This window comes from Cololabis saira, chromosome 1 (genome assembly GCF_033807715.1).
Source record: "Cololabis saira isolate AMF1-May2022 chromosome 1, fColSai1.1, whole genome shotgun sequence".
Taxonomy (NCBI): domain Eukaryota; kingdom Metazoa; phylum Chordata; class Actinopteri; order Beloniformes; family Belonidae; genus Cololabis; species Cololabis saira.
In genome coordinates this window covers 25972298-25997456 of record NC_084587.1, presented here as the reverse complement: position 1 = coordinate 25997456, position 25159 = coordinate 25972298, and the positions used below count along the sequence as shown (strand labels likewise).

Genomic DNA, 25159 nt, shown 5'->3' with positions numbered 1-25159 from the left:
ACAGATACAAAACAAACAAAAGAAAATCCAAAACTAAAGAAAGAAAGCAACACATGCACATGCACACACAGACCTCTTCAGTGTCAGGTAGGAGCTTGAGCAAGTCTTTGAGCAGCTCTGCTCCATAACTCTTTCCCTCTCCTCGCCGTATGTCTTCAACAATGGAGTGGTTGGACCTGAAAGACAGATTCCCGTCAGGATCACTGCTAAATTGCACAGCTGCTCTCTGTGAATGCTGGGTGTCCTTACAATGGCACAAAAGAAAACTGTTCCTGAGATAGATGTTCCTGTCTGGCTGGATGTCCTTAATATGCAAAGTCGCAATGTTAAGAATTACAACGATATAAAGGAAATCACTATCTCTATGACAGTTCATAATGTATTTCAAAGGCAATTTAGATTGAGAGACTTTTCAGATGTGCTGATACAATCTGAATAGATTTAAACATGCAAACTCAAAATACAAACTAAGCTGAAGAATGCATGCAGCTTAAAGAGTCTGTTTGTTGGGCTACTGAAATCAATTCGTAAAATGTTTTATTTTGTTGATCAAACTTTATGTAAAAGCTTTTTGAGTTCCCCAGCTCAGACAGGCAGCTGCTAAGAGAGACAGTCGTTACAAATCACACATAACATCACATGATAACACTATACCCCAAAAACCAGATCTATCTATATCTAGCAAGTTGACACATCATTTTGTAAGACTTTAAATTAGCATGAGGGGTTACTTTTAGCTTTGGCGTTTCAATACAATGAGTGATAAGTGATTTGTCTGAAAGAAAGGTAATAATACAATTTTATTTGACATGTTTTTTTAGAGTCACACATGCGTTTGTAGCGGCGCAATATGCAGGTTTTCAGCAATTTAAGGTCAATGAAATCAGTCTTATTGCACGGCTGCAAATACATTTTCAGTTTTTGTAAAAGTAGAAATGTTTAGATAAAAATTCAGTGAATACAGGGGGTAGAACCAATGTTTGAATTTCAGTCAGTGAGTTTTCAGTGCAGTACACCACTCACTCAGGGTTTAAACTACATGACTGGACTGGTCTTTACAATCAACAGTAAAAAATACTTTTAGATATGGGTATTGATCTCACAGAAGCATTTTAAAGCTCCCTCGTGGCCTTAAAATGGTCAGCACTTCTAAGGCACATTTATTTTGCAAATTAAAACAGGTGCTCCAGTTGATAAAAGAATGGCATAAGATACCTTAGATGGAAACCAGTAAAATACTCCGATATTTCTGATACGAATGCCTATGTAGAGTATACATGTACGGACTTTTGACCTTTTTCTAAATTAAATTTGGCTCAGATTTTTAGTTTTCTGTACATTTTAGGATCATACTGTATACAGATATAGATCGGACAGTGTGGTTGCTTGTAATGGTTAAAAGAAAATAACATGATACAAAAGGAAAACTAAATCAAAAAGCACCAAACATAAATAAACACTCCCTGTGATGAGGTCATTGCAAAATAGCTCAGTCAAATGTCATTAAAATACAGTGGACAGCCATGCAAATAGATTGTCATGGAAACAGACTCCTAACATACTTACTGCCCTGTGCTCCAACAACCTGTGTCACAAAGTGCTAAGACTAGTTGTTGACCTTTTGAGATTTCTGGAACAAATTCATCATAAACAAGAGTCCTGAGTACTGTTAAGTTACAAAAGATATTGTATCTGGCTGTAATTACCATCATTTTTACTGACTTAAATCTTCTCTTTTTTAAGACAAATCTTATAAATGCAAATTAAAACTGAGTATTTTTCTTTTGTATAGCAGTAGTGTTATATGCCTCAAAAAACAAAACAATGAGTTGAGCAGTGATATTTATTTATTTTAAATATTTTTCTTTCTTTTACCCAGAAATGAATGTTGGCAAGTCCTCTCCAAGACTGACAGCAGCTTATTTGCAATATGTATCGTGCATATACAAGATTGGAAAAATGATCTAAACACAAAAACACACACTCTCGTGTCTGTTTGTTGGTTTGTTTTCTCTCTTACAGATTTCAAAGGCTTGTGTGCCCATTGTGCGTTTCCCCCCTGTGTTTTTCTCATTTCAGACTAGCAGCGGATGCCACCCCCCCCCCCCCCCCGACCCCCCCTCACATATGTTTATGTTAATCATAAAAAAATGTGTGTATATATATTTAAAAAACATATATATATATCCATCCATCCATTATCTATACCCGCTTTATCCTTTGCAGGGTCACGGGGGTCTGCTGGAGCCTATCCCAGCTAATTTTCAGGCGAGAGGCAGGGGTTACACCCTGGACAGATCGACAGTCCATCGCAGAAAAATATATATATATATAAATGTTATATATTAAATTGATTATATATTAAAATGCATATATATGCTTTAAGTTTGTACCAAGTGATTAACCATTAATATGTATGCAGAAAATGAGACATGGCTGTCTCGAATATTGCAATGTGCCAAGGCCCTGTGACTGAAAACAAGATGAAAGCATCAATCCTTCACTATCATGCTTAAAAGTGGGTGTTTGTGCTGATATGTCAGGTTTGGTTTTGGCCAAATGTGGTGCTTTGTATTTTGGTCAAAAAGCTCAGTTTTGTTTTCATCCATCTAAAGGACCCTGGTTCAGATGATTTGTTTGGTTTAGACCAGTGTTCTTCAACCTTGGGGTGTACTTAGTAGAGGACAACATGAAATGGAAATGATACATTATGGATAAGGTTCAACTTATGAAATCATCTTCAAAGTACCGGTAAGCACATTTTTTCTACACACAAACCAGCAATATATGATATACACAATAAATCAAGCCAAAGGCCATGAAATGAAGAGGAGAGGAACTTACCTTTTAAACTGCTTGAGGAAAATGCCCACATTCATCCCCCTCTTTGAGTCGAGGATGCTGATCTGTCAAAAAGGCGTAAGACATTTAGATTTCTACCTGACTTTATAAAGTTGCAGGCAAGCTCACGTGGAAACAAGAGTTTGTTTTATATTCACTGTTGTTTTTGTCTCAGGAACATCCAGCAAAACAGGGACAATGAGAGTCCCCTGAGCCACATGAGTGCTTCACATCTCCTACATAAACAACAACATGTACCTTCCTTGAACAGGTGATTATGTACATTTTCAAAAAGGCCTAATTACAGCTTTTGTATGCAATAAGACTCCTCTGTTTGAACTAATGACACTGAGTATAGGTGTGGTAAAGGAGGGATAAGTACTGTAAAGATACCGTAGGTCTATAGTTAACTTAAGCACCCTATAAATAACGGTATATCATTATGTAATACTGAAATGATTAATTGACTGAAGTGCATCTTGATCTTATTTTAAATACCCACTTAAAAACCTTACAAACTCTACCCAATCCCAAAACGACATGTTTAGGGCTGTTCGATTTTGTTCGATTTTGCCCAAAAATAAAATCTTGATTTTTTTCTCTCAAAATACGATTTTCGATTACGATTACGATTATTTTGTGAATTGACAAAAGGCAAAGAAATTATTTCAAATATGCTGTTTTTTTATTGAACATTTGCCCCATTGGGCTTTAAGTGAAAACTTTGCTCTTATTAAACCAAAAACTAATGAATAAAGTGCAAAACTCTGTAAAATAAGTTGAAAAAAAGTTTTAAAAAATATAATAAAATATAAAGTTTTATCTCTGAAAAAAAAAAATCAGCAAATCAGCACTTGCAAACATACAGTAAGTTATATTACCAATTAAATAAAACAAGACATTTTCTAATTAAACTAAATTGGGTCTTTGCATGCTAAATAATAATGCAACCCATGAAGGAGGTAGAGGTGTGTAAAGTCAGTCATTACATTTGCTATTCACATTTGCAAGTTTTTTGCAAGGAACACGAGCCGGTCTACCGCATCTGGCTTGAGGGATGCCCGGTGGCATGTTACAACGCCCCCTCCTACACTAAAGAGCCTCTCCGATGGGGCACTTGTCGCAGGTATTGAGAGGCATTTCCATCAATCATTAATATGGTATCAATCATTAATATGTGTGCAGACAAGGTATAAAAATAAAAAAATTAAAAAAAATTAAAAAAAAGTGAAAAATCGATTTTACGAGTTTCACGTTTTAACATCGTTCTAATTACATAATCGCGATTACGATTTAAAATTAATCGAACAGCCCTAGTGTCATTTATCTTTCCCACTGGTAGCAGAATGCTAACAGTTAACAGTACCATGGACAGCTACTTTTTTCCCCCTAATATATATATATACACATTACCTATATATATATATATATATATATATATATATATATATATATATATATATATATATATATATATATATATATATATATATATATATTATATAAAGGTCTGTTTTAACTCCGCAAACTTCTAGTAAGAGTTAGTATAAACACTTGGTCAACAATCTTCATGACTCCACTCACTTCATCCTTGCTGCTCTCCTTAAAAGAGCGAGATCTTGAAACACGAGCCGAGCTTCCAGTTGCTGCAGCTGCGCCACGTAAACCCGCTACTGCCTCCTCCTGTTGCCCGAAAAGCTCCTCCACAGAGCGAACATCTATTTGGTACTGCTGCTGTCGCACCGCCAGGGTCCAGATGTTCGGTTTCCCACGCACCTTCTCCTCTGGGATGGGCTTCCAGAAGAAGCTGCGCACACGGCGCTTTTTCCTCGTGTTGTGGTTGATGGATGTTGTTGCCGGCGGCGGAGGAGGTGGGGGTGCCCCTGGAGGTGGAGGTGGTAGCGGAGGGGGAGGCGGAGCTTCTTGGTTGGTGATATCAGGGACATCGCTAAGAGAAGCCAAGGTGCCGTTGGTCTGTCCAGACATAGATAATGGATCAGAGGTAGTGATGGAGGAAGTGTTGCAGCCGCTCCCCCCACTGCTGCAGCTCTCTGGCTCATTGGATGTGGATGAACAACTCATAACCAGCATCACAGGGGGTAACACTCAGCATACAGTTCTATGCTGAGGGCATATGATATACAAACTGAAAAACTAACTGATCAGTAGTTCTTGTCAATCGAAAATGATTTCCAGAGAATGACTCTGTTTCTTTCTTTTGTGTTCATCGGTTCTGAAAAACGTCAAAGTACTGCAGCATGTTCTTTCACTGCTGCAAGAAGAACGCTGTCCCGTCATCTAATCACAATGAAGGTAGCACATCGTTTGATTCTGTCCATATCCATCTCTCCGACGATCGTCCAATAAGCTGAGTGGTCTTTGTAATTCACCTTCCGGGGGAAGGGGACAGAGGGCGACAATGGCCATGGAGCTATAAGAGCAACAAACACAAGACAGGATTACACTGAGGTATTCATGCATGTCATCATGGACAATCTGAAATTAGAGAAAACTAAGGGGTTCAGCAAATCAAAAGAGAAGGGGTACCCAGACAATGTCTCAGTGAGGGAAATGGCAAATCCTTTTTATTTTCTGGTGTTGAAGGGCTTTGAAGTCAGGCTGTGAGGTGTATAATGGTCAGTGAAGTTACACACACAGCTTAGCTTCTGTTATATAATGTGGTGTCACTTTCAAACACTTTTCATCTGGTGGGGCACTAAGAAAGACAACTTATGTAACGGCAAATTAAGACAAAAATGAAAGCCTAATTACAAAAGTATAAATGTAATGCAGTTGTTTCTGGCTGGTTATGCATCAAACACATAAACAGACCTCAATGTGAAAATTAAGAAAATATGTCGAAGAAAAAAAACATTAGATAAAGTTTTCTAAAAGAACCGCTTTAACAGAGTGAGACTTTCTCAGCTTAAATCAGAGGAGTACATACTGAAAAACAGCTTCCAGGTGGTCATGTATTCTATCAATATGCTGCCTTTCACCAAGCAGTGCCATTACAATAAACGTATGATAAAATAAATTTGAGATTTAAAAAACAATGACAGGTGACAAAGCAACTTAAAAGACAGTTGAGTCATACCGCTAGGTTAGGAAACAGACACCTTCATAACAGTTCTAATCTCTTACTTTGCTGGAGGGAATTTTAATCATTAATCCACTTTCTGTCTCACAGCAGTCTGGAACAACAAGGGCTCTTATTCTTGTCTTTATGGAAAAGATTTTTAAATTACAGAAGGTTATCTACTTAGCAGATGTAAATCTGGACGTCTGCTCAACGTCTACTACTATATGACTGGGAATCACATGCACAACTAACTTCCACGCACAGCTGGACCAGCAGACACAACACAGGGCACAAGCTCCAATTAATACACACTTAAAACAAGAAATGAATTAGAAATTAAGACTAGATTACAACTTTGCCTTTCTGCCCCCCCCCTTGTCTAAGCAGCTGAGTCCTCCCCCTCTTCTCTGTGTTGAACCAGTTGCAGCACCGTAGCTCTCAGCTGGTGGGAAACTTTGTTTTGTTAGAAGAAATAACTCAATGTTAACATGGCTACAGTGATCTGAAACTCGTCTGTAGGGGGGGGGGGGGGCTTAAATCCTTTGTTTTCACCTCACTTGAAGAAAAAAACTAGTTTTAGAGAGGAAAACCCACTATCCGGGGGTTTCTGGAATCAAAACTTGCCTTCAACATCTTGCTTATAACTTCCCACTGGGTCAGAGCCTGGTCCACCTGAAACCCGGCGTTGGTTACTAATTCATAAAGCAGACGTCACAAATCGCCTCATGTTGCCAACACCAAGCTGCTCACTCAGCTGACGTGTCCTGAGAGGTGGACCGCTCTGTCATTCATGCTTCATTTATGAGACTCTGAGAACATCTGACCTCACACAGAGTCATCTTGAGGCCACTCCACAACAGACCAAGGAGAAAACACAGAAGAGACGCCTCATGAGTGGCTTCGATATCTCTTAATAGTGTTCATTATCACCCCAGAAGCTTTAAAAAAAACAATTATTTGCTTTTTATGAGATTAGATGAGATTAGATTAAAAGCCTTCGTGTCTATTAAATATGAAGCACCAGTTAAATTTAGTTTCTTATGTAATGAACTGCTGCTTATACTGTAGAAATATAGCTCTTAAAAGACCTACTTTAACACCAGTGAACTGACCTCACTTCCATACATACATATGCCTAAAGCCTTATGTATTATGTATGTTGTATGTAACTGTTTTGTACTGTGTTGTATGTTTTTTGTTGGACCCCCTCGAAAACGAGATGATTCATCTAAAAGGGCTATCCATTCATAAATGTACTTTAAAAAAAATATATATATATATATATATATATATATATATATATATATATATATATATATATATATATATATATATATATATATATATTAGGGCTGGGCGATATATCGAGATTTTAATATATATCGATATATTTTCAAACACGATATGGTACGAGACAATATCGTTTATATCGATTTAAAAAAAATATATATATATATATATTTTTTTTTTTACATTTTTTTTTTTAATGATTTTGATATAGCTTATTTTGTGACAAATTGACTTGAATGTTTTATTTGAGATTTGCACAAATGTTTTGTTATTTGCACAACTGGCAACCTCAGTGGAAAAGTCTGCCTGTTACTGTCTACATTGTATTAATTGCACAGTGTATTTTAATTTAATTGTTATGCAGGAAAGGGATATTTGTTTTATTTTATTCAAGAAGCATTTTTATTCTATATATGCAGGCAGTTTATTTTTATTTCATTTGTTTTATACATTTTGATATTGTGCAGACCTCTGTTAATAAAGGTACCTGTGTGACATTTGGCACGAGGCTTTGTATTAAAACTGAACTGTTTTTTTAAGGGTTTGCCTCAGAAAAAAATGAAGCTAACAGAGATGCTATGCTATAATGCTTTGGGGGAAACCCCAATTAAGGCACAGAAAAAATATCGAGATATATATCAAGTATCGCCATTTAGCTAGAAAATATCGAGATATGACTTTTGGTCCATATCGCCCAGCCCTAATATATATATATACATAAGTCAAATTGGCTTTATTGGCAACCATTGTTGCCAAAAGCATACATATACCGGTACATACATACATACTTACATACACACACACACACACACACACACACACACACACACACACACACACAAACACACATTTCTTAAGCAGCAAGTCATTATTATTTTTACTTTTTTAAAGGTTTTTGTGGCACTAGTGGCCTTTCTTGAGAACATAGGTAGACAGGAAACGGGTAGAGAGAAGGGGGGAGAAATTGCAGTATAGAGCGACAGGCCGGGACTCGCACCTGCGCTGCCTGCACGAGGACTATAGCCTCCACAAATGGCGCCTGCTCAACCCACTGAGCTATCCAGGGCCCCGGCAAGTCATTATTTTAAACCCGTGACCAGACTTTATATGCAGTGTTCTGGTTTAATGTGCCCAGGCTGGAGGTGCAAAGCTCCAGTAACCATGAGTTCAGTGTCATTAACTGATTTGTGATGATATCGTGATCATTTCATGACACATCACATTGCACGAAGCCACAGCAAGGCAGCTGACATCATTAGCCTAACATGATTTACAGGCGCAAAAACCCATCTGCCGGTAACATAAGACGGAGAAGACCAGAGGCAAAGAAAGCAGGGAGAGGTGGTCCCACACACCCACCAGCTGCCATGAATGAATGCATAACTTCCTCTAAAGGTCCACTTGTTGTCGACTCTGAGGCAATCCTGCTACCATCAATCTTCATTAGAGACAGGGAACGCCCACCCTTGATCATTACTATCTGACAGGTAACAGCCTATGTCAAAGGACAGCATTACCACGAGGAGGAAAATAATTAACCTTCAACCGCACATGGGTTGAGGCCTCTCCCAAAGTGCATCTCAGGAAAATTGCAATTGTGTCACTCTTACGGTACTATAATATCCAATTCAAAGGAATCTGCAATATTTGGATAATTGATAAGTCACTAATTTTGAGTATAACTTCCCTCCCTTTCCGCTTCCCTTCAAACTGCATCCAATCTAAACCGAAAACAGCCTTTGATGAGGATTTGGATCCTTTGGTCACGTGGGCTTGACTGGTTCATTTGGTAAACTGTGGTAGAAAGCTACACACACATACTAGGAACATGCTTCTTACATTTGCAGGGATGTACTTATATAAAATGTCCACCAGTTTCACAAAACAAGCTCTTACACAGTTTTGATGGTAATTATGATTACTTTAAATAAATTCAAACAATTCAGACTACAGCTCCCCTACAACAGATGATACTCTTCTCCTCCACTGTTGCCTGATGGAGGAACAACTTACCAAACTCTGTCCGATTGCAGGTTATGTACGGTACCTACTTTTCGGAGCAAGCTAAAAACTCAGCTCTTTAAGGAGCACTTCTACATCTAGTAAACTTCTCTGCTCATCAGAATTAGTTAGGAGATTTGTCCAGCTCTTTGCATGACTCAGCACTGAGTAAGCTGCATGCACTTTTTTAAGATGTAGATTTCTTGTATAAAGGGACTGTTGCTGTATTGGGCGGCAAGGAAACAAAAAAATAAATAAATACATTCGAGAACTGGCATGGCAGCACCTGTGTCCAACTGGATTCACAGCAGTCTGACCAGCACATATCCAGCTGTACCCTCCTATGTAATTTCTTGTTTGTGTTGTTCTCTCAGATCGCGTTGGATAAAAGTGTCTCCTAAATGACAGTAGTAGTAGTAGTAGTAGTAGTAGTAGTTGTTGTAAAAACTGTTGGGGTAAACCTGGTAATTATAGGCTAGTAGTAGTTATGATATCTGAAGTAGAGGTCCTTAAAGGTCTGCAACCAAGATGCGTCAAGTCCAACCAGACTAATCTGATCTGGGTGGGGTTCTTTTTCTATTCTCATGGGCTTCAAACAACAACCTCCAGGGCTGAAAAATGAAGCCAATGTGGAGGTTTCAAAAAACTGCTTTTCCTTGAAAGGAACAGTCATCAAATATATCACACGCACAGCGACACGGGCAGCCATGCATGCAAGCCTATCTGAAAGATTATACATGTGTAAACCTCTTCTTTTCTTTTGAAAGACATACATTTATCAAGTAACCGCTGGATTGCAAAAAAAGGAAGAAGAAAAAAGCCAAGACTGACAGATTTGACTAGACTGCCTAAAATCTGGTTTCTCGCTCAATGTGTAATAACTGTAATAACTTGCTTTGTTATTACAGGGGGTTGTGGTTCCAAAAACAGGCTCCATGATACAACGTAAAACTTTCATGCTGTCAAAACTTACAGGCTTGTTTCCAGGGAGGTGGAGTGGGTACTGGACGTAATTCCAGTTTTGTAAAAACACCATAAACCCAGGGTAAAAATAGTACTGCTAGCAATGGAAACTAAAATGAATTGATTTGTAGGTGCAGGCGTATCGATGTTTAAAAATACTCACTCAAGCCTTATTTCTCAACACAGTTAAAATGAATGTTATGTAGCAAAATAATGGACTACACTGCACATCCCCTACTCAACACAGTGATGCATTAAATTGAGTTTTAACTGAACTGAATTCAAATGAACTGAATTAAATTAAATCCAACTGAAGTGAATCACAATTCTCCAAAAAAATGTAAAGACATGGAAGCAATTGTAACAGTTTATTAAGACTTAGTGTGGTTCATTCATTATGGAGCTAAATTATATTTTCACATCTCCTAAATTACTTTTGTTGTTCTTTCAGTAATTGCCGTTTCATGGGATATCATTTAACGAAGAGAAAATGAAAGATCAGTCTGTCTTTTATGCAGTTGGGAACATCCTGGAGACTTATTTTAATGAAAGCAAAATACAAGGTAAATTAGGCACCTTAACTCAAAATCTATGAAAGACAAACTCAAAACATAAAGTAACATAGTTTAATGTTGTTTATCTGAGGAGATATTCAGGATCATAGGTCTTTATGGGTTCTGTGTGTGTCCAACAGCAACAAGCAACTCTATATATAACTTTTTCTCCCTCTGTTCTATTAAAAAAACTAATCCAGTAGAGGTAAAAAGGACTTTAACCTGAGGTAACTGTCAACAGGTTTTCAGGCAGCCATCAAATCCAAGACAAACACAACCTACTCTAACTCTCCATTGTGTATTGGTGAAGGTTAAGGCAACGTCGCTTGCCATAATAATCCCCTGTTGCTAACTTCACTTCAATTTCCTGAGGGTCAGCGGGTCCCTGCAGAGACTCACATCTTAGGGGCAAAGAGACGTGTTCTCAAAGGATTAGGGAATTTCTGCTCCATCATCATTACCATGGAAATGCTCGTTAGCAGAGGACAGATTACGTAGTGCTCAGTAGGATGCTGCTGCCGGTCCGGTTTGCTTCCAACCACCTTGTTTTGACTTTCTCCAAACATTGTTAGTGACAGGGCAGCCTGTGTTAGGATTTCAGTTGTTGACATTTATTACCCATGAATACACATATAACATATTTATGTTACACAACTGAAGTTTTGAGTTTTTTCGATAAACTGCTCAGTCAATAAAATTTGCGTTCAGCCCATTCTGAGGTCTTTTAGTCGTTTCATCTGATCAAAAGCCAGACAATCCATTTAACATTATATAAAACAGGCACAGCAACTTGCTCTCACTTTAAATATTTTAATAACTTAATACTCTCTTAACAACCCCTGTTTTTTTACATCTGGTTGTTTAGTGCCGTCTCTTCTCTGGTAAAAGTTACTGTATTGCACGTCTCATCCCTTTAGTTTTCCTTGTTCCTCCCTGAAAATGATACCCAAAACAACCCTTGCATGATGAGCAAAATATCAACATGCTTATGCTGAATTTAGTCCCAGTGATTATCTTAATTTCTATGAACCCCTATTTATTTACATTTCCACCTAAAAAACATCTTCAAATAAAGTCATTGCCAGTTTAAACAACTTTTACTCTTTATTAAACAACATGGATTTCTATGAAAAGGTTAATTTTGAGACAGAGTAAGTCCTATCACCAGCCCACCGTGTAAATAACTTTATAACAATGAGTCAATGTGTAATGATGTTTTTCAATCCTTCTTCTTTGTTTAGTGTGTCTACTACATTTGTTTCAGCGTAAATGAGGCACAAAAGAAGCCACATCCATTTTTATGTATACTAGTGCTAATAAGCAGGCTCTTTGAATAGCGTATCAAGTTTGTATCATACTTCTTTTTTAACTGGCGTACCCTAAGCAGAGCTATGCATGGCTGAACGGCAATTTTTTGCTTATGGATCGATAAACCAATCTTTAGCACAAATTTATATCAAAAAACGATACGCTCACATAGCAGCTTCGCAGTAACATTCAACGGGTGGCATGCCTTTGTCATACCATAAACAACCAATCAAATTTCTTCATTTTTGCGACACAAATAAGCCACATACTTTATAGCCATAATTTGACTGGTTGAAATCATCGACGCATAGAAAGTTAAAAACTCCTTAACTTTTCTCAGCTGCAACACTTCAATGATGCACAAAACCCACATTTCAGTTTGGGCACCTGTAGACATCTGTAGACAGGCACCTGGCTACAGATGGGCTGATCTATATCTATATATATATATATATATATATATATATATATATATATATATATATATATATATATATATATATATATATATATATATACATATACATAATTTTAAATTAAATGTTTGTGTTGTGTTCTTTATTCAAGGAGAGCCAGACTATCCTGATAAGGATGCCAAGATTGCAGCCATTGAAAGGGATTTACATATTAAATAAAGCTGCAGCAGTGTAAAACAATCTGAACACACTATGTGAATCTCACCATGTGTATTTTGCATTTGTTTGTATTTCCTTGGACAAAGTGAGGAGGATTTCATGTTCATTTGGGAACTCTAATTGCAGCGCTGTCTTATCTCTTGGATTTCCATGGTTTGTTGACAGTAAATAGGACAAACAATAAAATGAGAAAAATGTATTATTCCAACAGCCCACACACACATACTAACATAGTCTATAAAAACACACACTGACCAGGCTACTGGTACCAACATCTAAAAACAGAGGAGCTGTAGCAAAACACAGAGAGCATACAAAAAGACATCTTAATATGCAGACGGTGAGTGACTACAGCAGGACTGCTAATGTATTCAAGTCATACAGATTGTCTCTTTACATAAATCCCAACAGGACAGCTATCTCATCCTTAAACAAAGTGCAGTTTCATCATGTAAAGTTTGTTTCACTTCTCTATCAATTTCTCTTTTCAAGGTGTGTTTAACCTCACAAAATTCAACAAATGATTAAATATCTGATAAATGACTGGTCATTCATGGCCTCGTGCCTCTGGTTGTATAACAGGAGAACTACCAGTAGAGAGCTTAGAACGACCCAGCCCCCACATTGACCCCCTCAAAAAAAGCCGTCTCATTGGCAAAAACTGTAGACAAGGAACCTATTATTCTGTAAATCCTGGATTTATCAAATGTTTTCAAAGATTGGCATATGCACTTTCTATGTCTGTATTTTCTGAGTAAACCCTGGCAAATCCTGACCAAGTGAATTATTCATACCACCATGAATAACCTCTCCTCCAACCCATCTGCTGCTGTCCTAAGCAGCATCTCTAAACAAGTAAGAGGCAGGTTACCTGTATACTAGAAACTTTATACCCTAAACTAGGGTTCAGAGAAATATTCCCAACATCTACTGAAAAAAAGATGAACAAATATATGTATATATAGTTCTCAAAAAAAGTTAAGACCTATTTTTATTATACACAATTGAATGATAAAATTATACTAATCTGCTCAAGAACAGGATTCTGATTCGGCAAAGACATCAGTGACAGTTTTTACGCTTTTATCTGCAAGGACGTCCGAGCTGCTCCTTCAATCAACTGAAAATTTAAAGTAATCTTAGGAAATCATTCAGAGCGCTACACAATGTTACTGAATGGGTTTGGTTAACATTTTGAAGTTGGTGTGACAAACACGTGACGTTTAAAGAAATAAGTGCACAGTGCATTAGCTTGCGTACTGAGGATTAAAATGGCTCAAACAGAACTCAACATTTTTCCCAGTCTCAAATCTGTAAAACCGTTTTTAAGGAGATTATTACAAGGTGCCATTTGTTTTGAGCGTGAGGCACAAATGTTTAATAAGGTCAAGGTACAGCGTAGCACGTCATGCCATGTGAAACTCAACATTTCCATCACAAGTTCATCAGCTCAAGACCGAGGCACCAAAAACTAGGTGGAACAAGATTCTGCACATTTTTTGATGGTATGATGCAGCAGATGCAAAATGTATACATCTGCTTATTTTTCTTCTTTCAGCTTTTCCCATTGGGTGTTGCCACAGTTTTCATCTGTTTCCATCTCACTTTAAATTATACATCGTCCTCCGTCACACCAACCAACCACATATCCTCTTATACAACATCCAGATTGATCTTCTCTTTGGTCTTCTCCCTTTTCCTCCTGTCTTGCTGTTCCTTCTCCCATATTCCTATGCCAATGTATTCACTATCCCTCCTCTTTATGTATCCAAACAATCTTAATTCAGCCTTTATTACGTTATCTCCAAGGCCTCCATCCTCGTCACTCCAAAAGAAAACCTTAACATCTTCAGGGATGCCGCCAGCTTGTCTCCTGTCTCTTGGTCCGTGTTGCTGTCTCCAAGCCATATAGAAAGGCTGATCTCACAGACATCTTGTAAACCTTTCCCTTTACCCTTCCTGCCAGTCTTCCATCTCAGATAACTCCTGACTCTTCACTCACTCCACCCTGCTTGCACACTCATCTCCACATATCTGCATACCTCCACCTCTCCAGGTTTTCTTTTACCTGCTCCCTACTTTCACTAAACCAGGAAAACAAAGGAATTGTCGATGACATTGCACCATAGGACCCTGCAATGGAAGCCAATGTAGGTTTCTGGGCCATGTAGTACAGAAAAGTACAATACACTAGAGGACTATTTAAGATGCTTTAAGCTCTTATTAATGACCATGTCAAATAATTATGGTATTGTACTCTGCTGCCTCACTACTGGTTATCAAGTCAAAATGAGTTGCAAGATGACGATGTGTAACACCTGACTTAGGGACATATTTTGTCTTTATAGCAGATCTTGCTGATTTTCTACCCTGGTTCTATATGCCACTGAGTGAGAATTAAATAGACAGCAGGAAATACTGAAATACAAGAGTTAATTTGAATACATCAGTCTAAGGTTTTCTGTAAAATGGCGGTAAACACAAGCAGCTGGAATAGAACAGTACAGGACCACCAAACAGATTTAACTCCCTAAGAAGTGCAACTTTGCTTTCTGGTGGTAATAACTCGCTGCAAATAAAAGAAATCAACAAAACACATTGGCTGCGTCCGAAATTGCATACTTCCACCTTAATGAGTATGCAAAAACAGTACGTGAGATTTTTTTGTGCGTCCGAAACATTAGTACGTACTCAAGTATGCGCTAGTATGCGCTATCCATACTCATTCCCGGAGAAATGTATTAGTGTGGATTGATGGACACTAGCTAAGCAGAAACTTCCCACAATGCAATGCAGTGGTGTTTGGTTGCTAAGTGATACGTATATGTCGTAAGTATAATATTAAGTATGATAATATTATTATATAATATTAAAATTATAATATTCGTATATAATAATATTATACAGTGTCATCTTGTTTCGGCCAGGATAAACGGGAAGTAGCGTAGCGGTGCTGCTACTGCTGCTGTGACACGTCACTTCCTCCCAACGACAGGAAGTGATATGTGCGCTCTGAGTAGTACGTCCGAATTAATAACATACTACTAATATTTACTCAAAAGTGTGCCGAACTGAAGTATACTTTTTAGTATATACTGTTTAGTATGGCATTTCGGACGCACTGAAGGTTTGTAAACAAATGCATCTGCACAGCAATCTAAGCCTGACCCTAAAACTTTTAACTATCCTTTTTTCTCTCTGCAACCCCTCTTCCACCCCCCCCCCACAACCTGCTCGGTAGAGGGACGAAGGATGTCATAAAGACTACATGCAGATACAGTGCAGAAGTCCCCAACACAACGTATCCCCAAAGCTTAACATAAATCTGCTAATAACAGCCTGTGTCTGAAACAAGGTTTTCAGATTTTGAAGATTAAAGCCGTCAGTTTGCAGAGCACGCGAGCCAGCTATGTCAATTACTGTTTAAACAGGCTTCAGACAGGCTCAGCTAAGACTTATATGAATGACCACCTCACCTGCAGCCTGTCAGCTGACCGGCAACTCAGGATGGGATTCGCCTCATAAAACCAGTGTAAATCTCACACAAACAAGGAATATGTACTAATCCAGTTTATAACTGACCTGGCAGAAAAATGTGTTGAGCACGTCACCCACTTAAATTTTAGCAGCAGCAAATCTAGCGCTATTATGACCTGCAAGCCCACGGAGGAAGTGCAGATAGAAAGTTGGTATTTTTCAAACGATCTCTCAAATATTCCTGAGAAATGTTTTCCTGACGATGGCGAGATCTGAGTTGTTTCAGCACTGTTGATACAGTTAATGAATAGGATTATTAGATAAACCATACTATTTATTTGTAACTATGATCCACAGCTATTTTAAAAAAACATTATCTCATTCCTTTTCCTGAAATGTGCACCCTGACTGCTTCAATACCTATTTTATGCAATATATTTGTTTTTTTAGAGGTGTGCTTCAGCAATTCCTTCAATGTAGAGAATAAACAAGCATTTAATCCAAAGACAAACAAATGTCAGTTGAAACATTTCAATAGCGCAATGATGCGAAAGAGAAACTCTGCTACATCATATCCGGTATGAACTCATAAGCTTTAAAGTGCCCCTTCGATTAGGACAGCACACAGTCTATCACAAAACAACCTAAGAATGTCTTACTATAATATAAAACAGTAGAACATATAAACAGATATCATCTGTAAGGCTATAGATCAAAATCAGAGCTTTGAATCTTCTTTTGTTTATTCTTTCCTGAACAGGCGATCATAGTCTGGCCTGCAGCAGACCACTGCGTCTGCATCACCTCTAGCTCCAATTGTTGCTTCAGCAATCTGAGCCTGGTGCCAAAATCAGCTTTGGACAAATCTACCTCTTGGCTTCACAGCCTTGCGCAGCGTTGACGCCAAGTCCGCCTCAGCTGCTTACAGTAGAGATTAATCACAAAGCTTTGAGCATAACAACACAAGTAGTGAAAACCTGGTTTAAGAACTTGCTGAAAGGGTTTGCGGTGACAAAGGTGACAAATAAGCCGACCAGGTCACCATAGAGACAACTGCAAGGTAACATGGAGGGAATGCAAACATGTTTATATGACACTTGGGACTAGTGTTTGCCCAAGAGCGCAGAGACACAACACGATTCATTAAGATAGAGTTGAATACCTGTGAAACAATACCCGCAGACACTCATGCACTCAGGTAAAATTACTCCCTCGGACCTCAGAAACACAAATAAATCCCCAGAGTGTCATTCATCTGGACCTCCTCTGTGCAATGACCAGTTTAAAAAGTGTGTCAGTTGTGAGTTTTTCTCTCTTTTTTTTCATCATCTTCTGTAAAGATCTTATTTATGCTGGTTATCCTTAACAGACAAATGGGACAGTTGGGTGTTTGAACCTGGTGGAGTTTGAAGCATTACGAATATGCAACTAAGAAGCAATCTAAGAGGCATCATTTTGTTGTCTCATATTTTCAACCATTTCAGAGTTGGCTACAACAGAATTTACAAGAACATGTCAGATATTCGGGCAATGATGAACATTCCAATTGTGAGAAACTATTCAGCCCCTTTCTACTCCCACAGAAATAAATCAAGCTCCCAAATATCTTCCTCCTTCAGATGACGTCAAAGAATTGAGTTTTCAGTGCTGCTCTCAGCTTCCACAGCAACCATGGAGGTAACACCGATCTCCCCCCTTACTTAACCCAAGAAGATACTCTCTTTTTTTTTTCATGGTGGTATTGTTCCAACCACTTGAATAGATTGCTCCCTAAATCATCTGGTCATGTATAAAAGTGTACAAAAGCCAAGGAAGCTGTGGTCTGAGGTGCAAGACAAAGCCCACAGGGGCAAAGCTATAAAGCCACACATGTTGAACTAAAAGGGCATTACGCTCTGTTAGTGACACCACGACAACATGACTGCACAGCTCTAACTCAATGAAGGTATAACAAACCTGACGATGTAAAGTCAAGTAAAACTGCAGAAACTGCAAAGTACATTCGCAGGCACTGTATACTAAAGCTTTTCCCATAAACAGACTTTCCAATTCCAGAATTCCTCATTTATAACTCATATCATGACATCTTAGTGTGTCTGTGTGTGTCTGAGGGACATTAACCCCTTTTTTACATCGGCAGATACCCCATGTCCAACATTCAAATCTAGTGTCGCCTGTCCTTTTTACATTAATTGACAAGGGGTGGCATGTCGAGCTGGCCCCGCCAGTAACTCTCCTCTGAGCTATAAATCGCAGATCAGGATTAATGTAAACAGAAGCGACGCTAGGTGGTGGGTGGGATTTGTTGATAACAAAAGAGGATGTCTGTGATCTCCTCATTCTCAGAGCCATGGACGTCATAAATCAACATATTACAGAGCCATAATGTGCAACTGGCTGCTGAAATGACAGACCGAAACTCGGATCACTAACAAACTAAAGCCTCAGAAAGAAGTTATTTGCGTTCAACAAACACAACAGCAGGAGTGGCAGAGGGACACTGCTGGTCATATTTGTGCAACACGGTTTGGCCAAAGTCACTACACAAATCTCGTTTTTAAGTAGCATGAATCTGCCGCCGTCTCCTGCATCGTCCAGCTCTTTTGATCTTGGTGAAGCCGGTGAAGCCGACCAAATAGTGGGTCATCATGTTACGTGGTACCACTCAATAATGCCTCCTGAGTGGTTTTCCCTCCCCTCAACTTGGCTTCATGTGCTAGGGAGACAATAACACACCTCACTATCACATTGCCCCGAGCAGGTTAAGCACACATCATTCATCCAGGGATAATAGCGGGCTATAATCTAAAAACGCCTAATGGCAGAATCGTTTACCCACCAGTGTGCCAGATAACCTCTGCGATTTACTTGCCAAACAGAAATTTTCACTGCCATTGGCACGGGTGTTAGTTTCAAACCCTGATCACCTGCATGTTGCACCCTTTCTTATGAGTTTACATTTGAATCATGAGACCACAAATTGTGTCACTTTTACAAGAGGAATCTGTTTCATTCTTATTCTACACCCATTCATTTTAATTCAGGGTCACGGGGTTCTGCCGGAGCCAATCACAGCTCGCTTTGGGTAAAAGGCAGGGGTACACCCCGGCAGGCCGCCAGTCTACCACAGAGCCACATAAAGACAAACAACCAAACAATCACATTTACTCCTAAGGGCAATTTAGAAACACCAATTAACCTGATAAACATGTTTTTAGGCTCCAGGAGGAAGCTGAAGGACCTGAAGAAAACCCATGCAAGAACAGGGGAACATGCAAGCTCCCCATAGAAAGATTCCTGCCCAGAGTTAAACCAGGAACCTGCTGCAGGGAGGTAACAGTGCCAACTACTAAGCTTGTCTGATGCTGATACTTCTCTTCATAATGCAACATATATTTCCAAGAGAATGATCTGGATTACAGGCAGGTCAGTCAAGTACAAATACTCTGGGTTTGAAACCACACTGCTGCAAATGCACAATGAGGTCTGACAATGTCTTGGTGAAACAACCACAGATGCAGAGAGAAACAACAAAAACAAAATTGCTTTGATGGTAGAATATGTCTCTCCAAAATGTAAAAATACATTCCTGCATCAATGCTTCATTTACTGCTAGAGAAGCCAACCATGCCATTGGCACTGATGCACCCGATGCCATGGCATGTGCAGAGAAAGGTATTAAAAGGAAAAGGTCTTCTGACTTTTTGTACGCAGAAACCAAAATCTGTTTTTTATAGACTCTGTCTGTCTATTTATTTATTTCAAAAGTGATCTGAAACGTAGACAGATCTTGCCACAGGCCATGTGTCCGTTCTCCGTTTATGTGACATGGTCTTGTGTCCAGAGAACCCAGTGGTGATTCTGAGCAGAGTTCACTTGAGACTTCATTCATGTTGTAATCCACATTCATGTTACATTACTGGATGCAGCACTGAAGTGAATGAAGTTACAATGGTTTTCCAAAGACTTCCTGTGTCCGCATGGCCGTACTGATCACAGTAACAAGCTGGTTTCTCAAGCAGATCAGTTACAGCAATCAGTTTCTGGCTTGGTATTTGTACACTGAGGTTTTCTCCCATGGCCCCCTAAAATCTTCTAACAATATTATGCCCTTAAAGGTTAAAGGACATTTTTTTTTATTATTATTATCTTGTACTGTTAATATTTTTCAACTGACTGACATTTCTCTGAGAGGGTTTAGCACAAAGTGATCAACCACAAACTATATTTTCTTGAAAACACTGAGGATACCCTAGATGGTCCTTTTACTGTATATACACAATCTTGACAGCCTCACCTGCCATCAATTAACTTGCAGACCTAGGAATCTTCCAGAATATTATATTTTATATACATAGATCTGTCTTTCTTGGCTTCTCTTCCAGACTTTTTGGGAACAATGGCAACACTTTCTAGAATAGCACCACTCGAGTGGCAGACGGTTGCAGTGGCTCTGTAACTGCATTGCACTTGTATGTTCTTAACATTTTTTACTCAGCTCCTATTTCTAAAATCTATGATTTCTTTTTTTTTTTTACATTTTCCATGCTGGTTTGGATACTGTTCCCCCCTGGAGGATTTCTACTGATCTTTTTGGCATTTTTTTTAACCTTTGTTATAATGGGTATCTATGACAACGGGAAGTTGAAAGCAGCAGGCTGAGCTTTCCAAAGACCAAGTGATGGGTAGATAAAGACCTCAAATGTAGATGGCTTGAAACCGAGAGTTCAAGGAAAATGGAGAGCAAAAAGAAAGAGGTTTTGACGATTTTTCTCCTTGGAAGTCAGATGGAAGAGCTTGCAGGGAAGATATGAGTCGGTGATAGCATTATGTTGTTGGAGACGCTGAACATGGTCTTGACTTCAGTGTTATGTCTGGAAAACAAAAGAGACACTACAGCGGAACACGGATCCAACTGAACTTTACTGGATAACAGTCACAGTAAAACCAGAGAGCAGACATCCAGAAAAACAGGCGCCTACATCCCCCAACACCAACTGCCATAGAACCCCATTTGTAACAACTGCAGCGTTACCAGGGCAACGGAAACATACACAACATTCAGTATCTGAGTAAAAGTGCTTGCAGAGCTTGCTGACTACTAATCCTGAACATCTGTGAAGGAGAACCTGTGGACCACCGGCTGTAAGTTTCCAATGATGCTGTCTACTGAGAGAGTTCACCTGTGTTACCTGCTGATGCTGCTTGTTATGTCATCAGCTGTTGCCAAGAAACCAATGCCACACTCCAATGCATTCATGATGATCTCTGGAGATTCAACTACATCAACTATCCAACAATTTGTCACCTCATGTTCATTTCAATTTAACTTTGTTTTTTAACTTTATTGTATATTTTTCTGAGTTCTTTCCCCTGCAACAACACAATTTAACTTCGGGGATAAATAACCTATTATTCAGTTAAATTCAATTCAATATCGAATGAAACTGGTCAGCAAAGACACTGAATTTCCTTGTTACTTATGTCTATTAAATTAAAGGTTCAAACAACTGAACCAGGTACACATTAAGGTTTTGGTTGCCTTTAAGAAAATGTCCCAAAGTGTCTAAAAATTGAGCTAATAAATAACCATTTTGCCTGTTTTCATTAGGTAGAGGGCTAGAGTTTAAATAGAGAACTTAGGGTCCAAATTCCAATCCAATCCAAAGTCTTAATTTAAAAACGGGGTTCTGCAGGGAGCCATCCTTTAAACAAATTATTTTGTTTTCAAAATCATTTATATTCTTCCTTATACAAATTGCAAACTAATCTACTAGTTGAAAAAATAAAACTCAAGAGGGTTATCACGTACATGTTACAGTTGTATTGAACAAAGCATTTTATTTTCTAAGAATTGAAAAGTAGACTTCTACAAAACAATCTCTAACAAGTAATCTAAAATTTAAAATTAAAAAGACACCTTAAATATCCAGAGTATTACCACAACAAATAACATTACATTGCCAAGTCATTGCTTGAAAATCTATTTGACACCTGATGAACCTTTTTACATTACTGTGTAATAACATAGCCTACACACCGAGCTCTTTAGAAGAGTATAGCTCTGAAGAGAAACCCTCAAATATTGACATTAAAGCTGTTTTCATCATGTTTACGTTGTCATGGATTACATTACACAATAAAGCAACAGATCCAATGCTGAAACTACACAAAGTCTCCAGAATGATGTCATTTTGGACCTGGACTGCATTGCAGGACACTTCATATTTGTTTCGCCGTAGCGCTTCAAACAGATACAAGTTTAAACCTTAAACCTTAACATCTGAACACAAATGTGTTTCATGGTACAGTGACTTTCCACAGCAGAGTTACGTCTGAAGGCTTATTTATGGTTCCGCGTAGAGACCGACGCAGAGCCTACGTACGGTGCGCGTCGCCGCGTACCTTACGCCGTACCCAACGCCGTAGGGCTCTGCGTCGATTTAGCGCGGGACCATAAATTAGGCTTAACGTCCAGGAGCAGCAGCATGATGCGGCGGAGCTGTCCTGCCTCACTTACCGGGCGGATGAGAGGGCTCGTCGGGACACGTATATCCGCTCCGACGCGGTTGGAGTTAGTAGCAGATAGTTTTTCCAGACGACACGCGTCTCCACTTGGAGGTTATGCGCCGCTCAGGTGAGCCGCCGGCGTCTCTGTTGAGCCGCAGCGCAGACAGTGCGGCCGGAGCAGCAGCAGCTGTGACGGCGGCGGGGCCGGCAGCTCCTCGCACCTGATTGGACCAGGTGGAGCAGGCGCGGGCACGCTCCCTCCGCGGCCGCGCGCACCACTGGCGGCGGCTTGTTGTGACCAAGGACGACCGCTGGTGCAACTGAAGAGCAGCGGGCAGTGGTGATGATGAATAAGCTCAGGTCAGGTGTATTCATGTGGGCTAAGCAGTGGCGTCAATTCAGTGGAAGCTAAGGTATGGCAAGGTTACGAGTCACAGAACTTAACTAGAGTATCAATCAACACGTCCAGCAAATACTCATCACAGAAGTCTGCTATGTAGTTTATCTGTGTGGTCAAGAAAATTTGAACTTTTTCAAATGCAGTGTCGCTCACTGCAAAAACTCAAAATCTTACCAGGAATATTTGTCTTATTTCTAGTTAAAATGTCTCATTTTTAGTCAAAAAATCTCATTACACTTAAAACAAGAGTCATCACCAGAAAAATAACTTATTATTTGACCATTTTCACCTGTTTCAAGTAAATTTTCACTTGAAATAAGTAGAAAAATCTGCCAGTGGGACAAGATTTAACTTCTCATTACAAGCAAAAAAATCTTGTTCCACTGGCAGATTTTTCCACTTATTTTAAGTGAAAATCTACTTGAAACAGGTGAAAATGGTTGTTTTTGAGTATTGTCTTAAATGTAATGAGATTTTCTTTGACTAAAAATTAGACATTTTAACTAGAAATAAGACAAATATTCTTGTTAAGATTTTGAGTTTTTGCAGTGTATAATAACTAAATCGATCATGTTGTTCTGATTTGCATTTGTAGTTATTCTATATGTATTAAGTAATAGAATAATCAATACAAATAGACACAGAGTAATTCCATACATGTATTTAAAAAACAAACATTTACATTTTCCCTTGAAGCCAAGGTGTGGCAGCTGCCGTACCTTGCCAAGAAGAAGTTATGGCAGAGAAAAGTTTTCTAGGGGGCGCTGTTGAGCCATTTTGCCACGCTCATTAATGCAAACCATGAAATATCAAATTTTTCGCCAGGCCTGGCTTGCGTGCAAAATTTGGTGACTTTTTGGGCATGTTTAGGGGGGGAAAAAGCAACAGTCAATATTTTGAAGAGGTGTCTCTCTTTTCAATTACTTCAACATAAGTTCCAGATATACAGTCCATGGGTCTTAGGTATTCTTAGATTTAGAATTTCCTCCATTGTTTGGATAACATTATGCCAGAATAATTGTATTTTTGGACATGTCCAAAAGATATGAGAATGATTGGCTACTACATGATCACACCCTCGCCAACAATTCTGTTGTTGTTGTGTTTGTTTAGTCTTTATATTTATACCCATCTTTAAGTTAAATACATATCAAACATGCAATTTTATTTTCAAAGTATTGTTCCTGCCAGTTTCATTTTCTTTGCCATGTAAAGATTTTTTTCAGTTCAACAGTGATATGCACCATTTTAATACAAGACAGGCTAATCATTTAAATCTCCCAAAGTTCCGTACTGGTTTGTGTCAGTTCTCCATCAGATACAGGGGTGCCCAGTTATGGAACACCTATACAGCAATCTCGTCTACCTCTACTTCATTCAATAATTTTAAACATAAGCTCAAGACACATTTAATTGATCAGATTACCTAATGATATTTCTAGATTTGTTATTTTTTCTTTAATCATGTAGATACCATGTATTCTATTCATGCTGCTGTTTATTTGCTTTGTCTTTGTTTTTTAGACTGCAATCATGTATTCTGCATACTTACATAGGTAGAGGCGTCGTATAAGCCCCTTGGGCTTTTTGCCTCAGCGGAGCACATTACCAATCTCTTGTTTACATTTGTAAGTTACTTGTTCTGTTTTTTATACTGTGCTGAATAAATAAACAAATCAAATCACATCAATAAGTGAGTGCATGTTAATCATTGTGGATAGTATAAGAGAACAGTAACATGACTGTATGCAAAACTACAGGAGGATCAGACTTAAGCTTCTGCTATGAATTTTAAGCAAAAGCCTCCATGAAAATATGGGGATGCATTAGTCCATATGATAGGGATAACTGGTCATAATCAACATCCTCTCTTCTGTTGTGTCAAGATCACAAAAAACCTGGGTGTCATGAATGATGACCAGCTATCTGGTCATCATTTATCTGGAAGCATATTGTCAGATCTAATGTAGCCTGTTGTAACCCTACACTGCCTGGAGCAGTGCAAACCTTTGATGCAGCAACAGTCGGTTCAACAACAAAAGCTGATAAATGTCTTTCGGGGGAAATATAGTTCAATAAAGCATTTAGAGGGGACCTA

The 25159-nt window shown here is 38.7% G+C and overlaps 1 protein-coding gene across 1 annotated transcript in view; it reads right to left on the bottom strand.

Moving 5' to 3' along the window:
- fhdc1 (FH2 domain containing 1) overlaps window positions 1-22802 on the bottom strand; it is a 32778-nt gene extending 9976 nt beyond the window's left edge. The window contains exons 1-4 of the mRNA XM_061730943.1: window positions 22672-22802; window positions 4426-5272; window positions 2845-2906; window positions 74-176 (exon numbers count right to left, since the gene is read on the bottom strand). Of these exons, the coding sequence (XP_061586927.1) occupies window positions 74-176; window positions 2845-2906; window positions 4426-4932 (672 nt within the window). The 5' untranslated portion in view covers window positions 4933-5272; window positions 22672-22802. The remainder of the gene's footprint in view (window positions 1-73; window positions 177-2844; window positions 2907-4425; window positions 5273-22671) is intronic.
- Between the last annotated feature and the right edge of the window lie 2357 nt (window positions 22803-25159).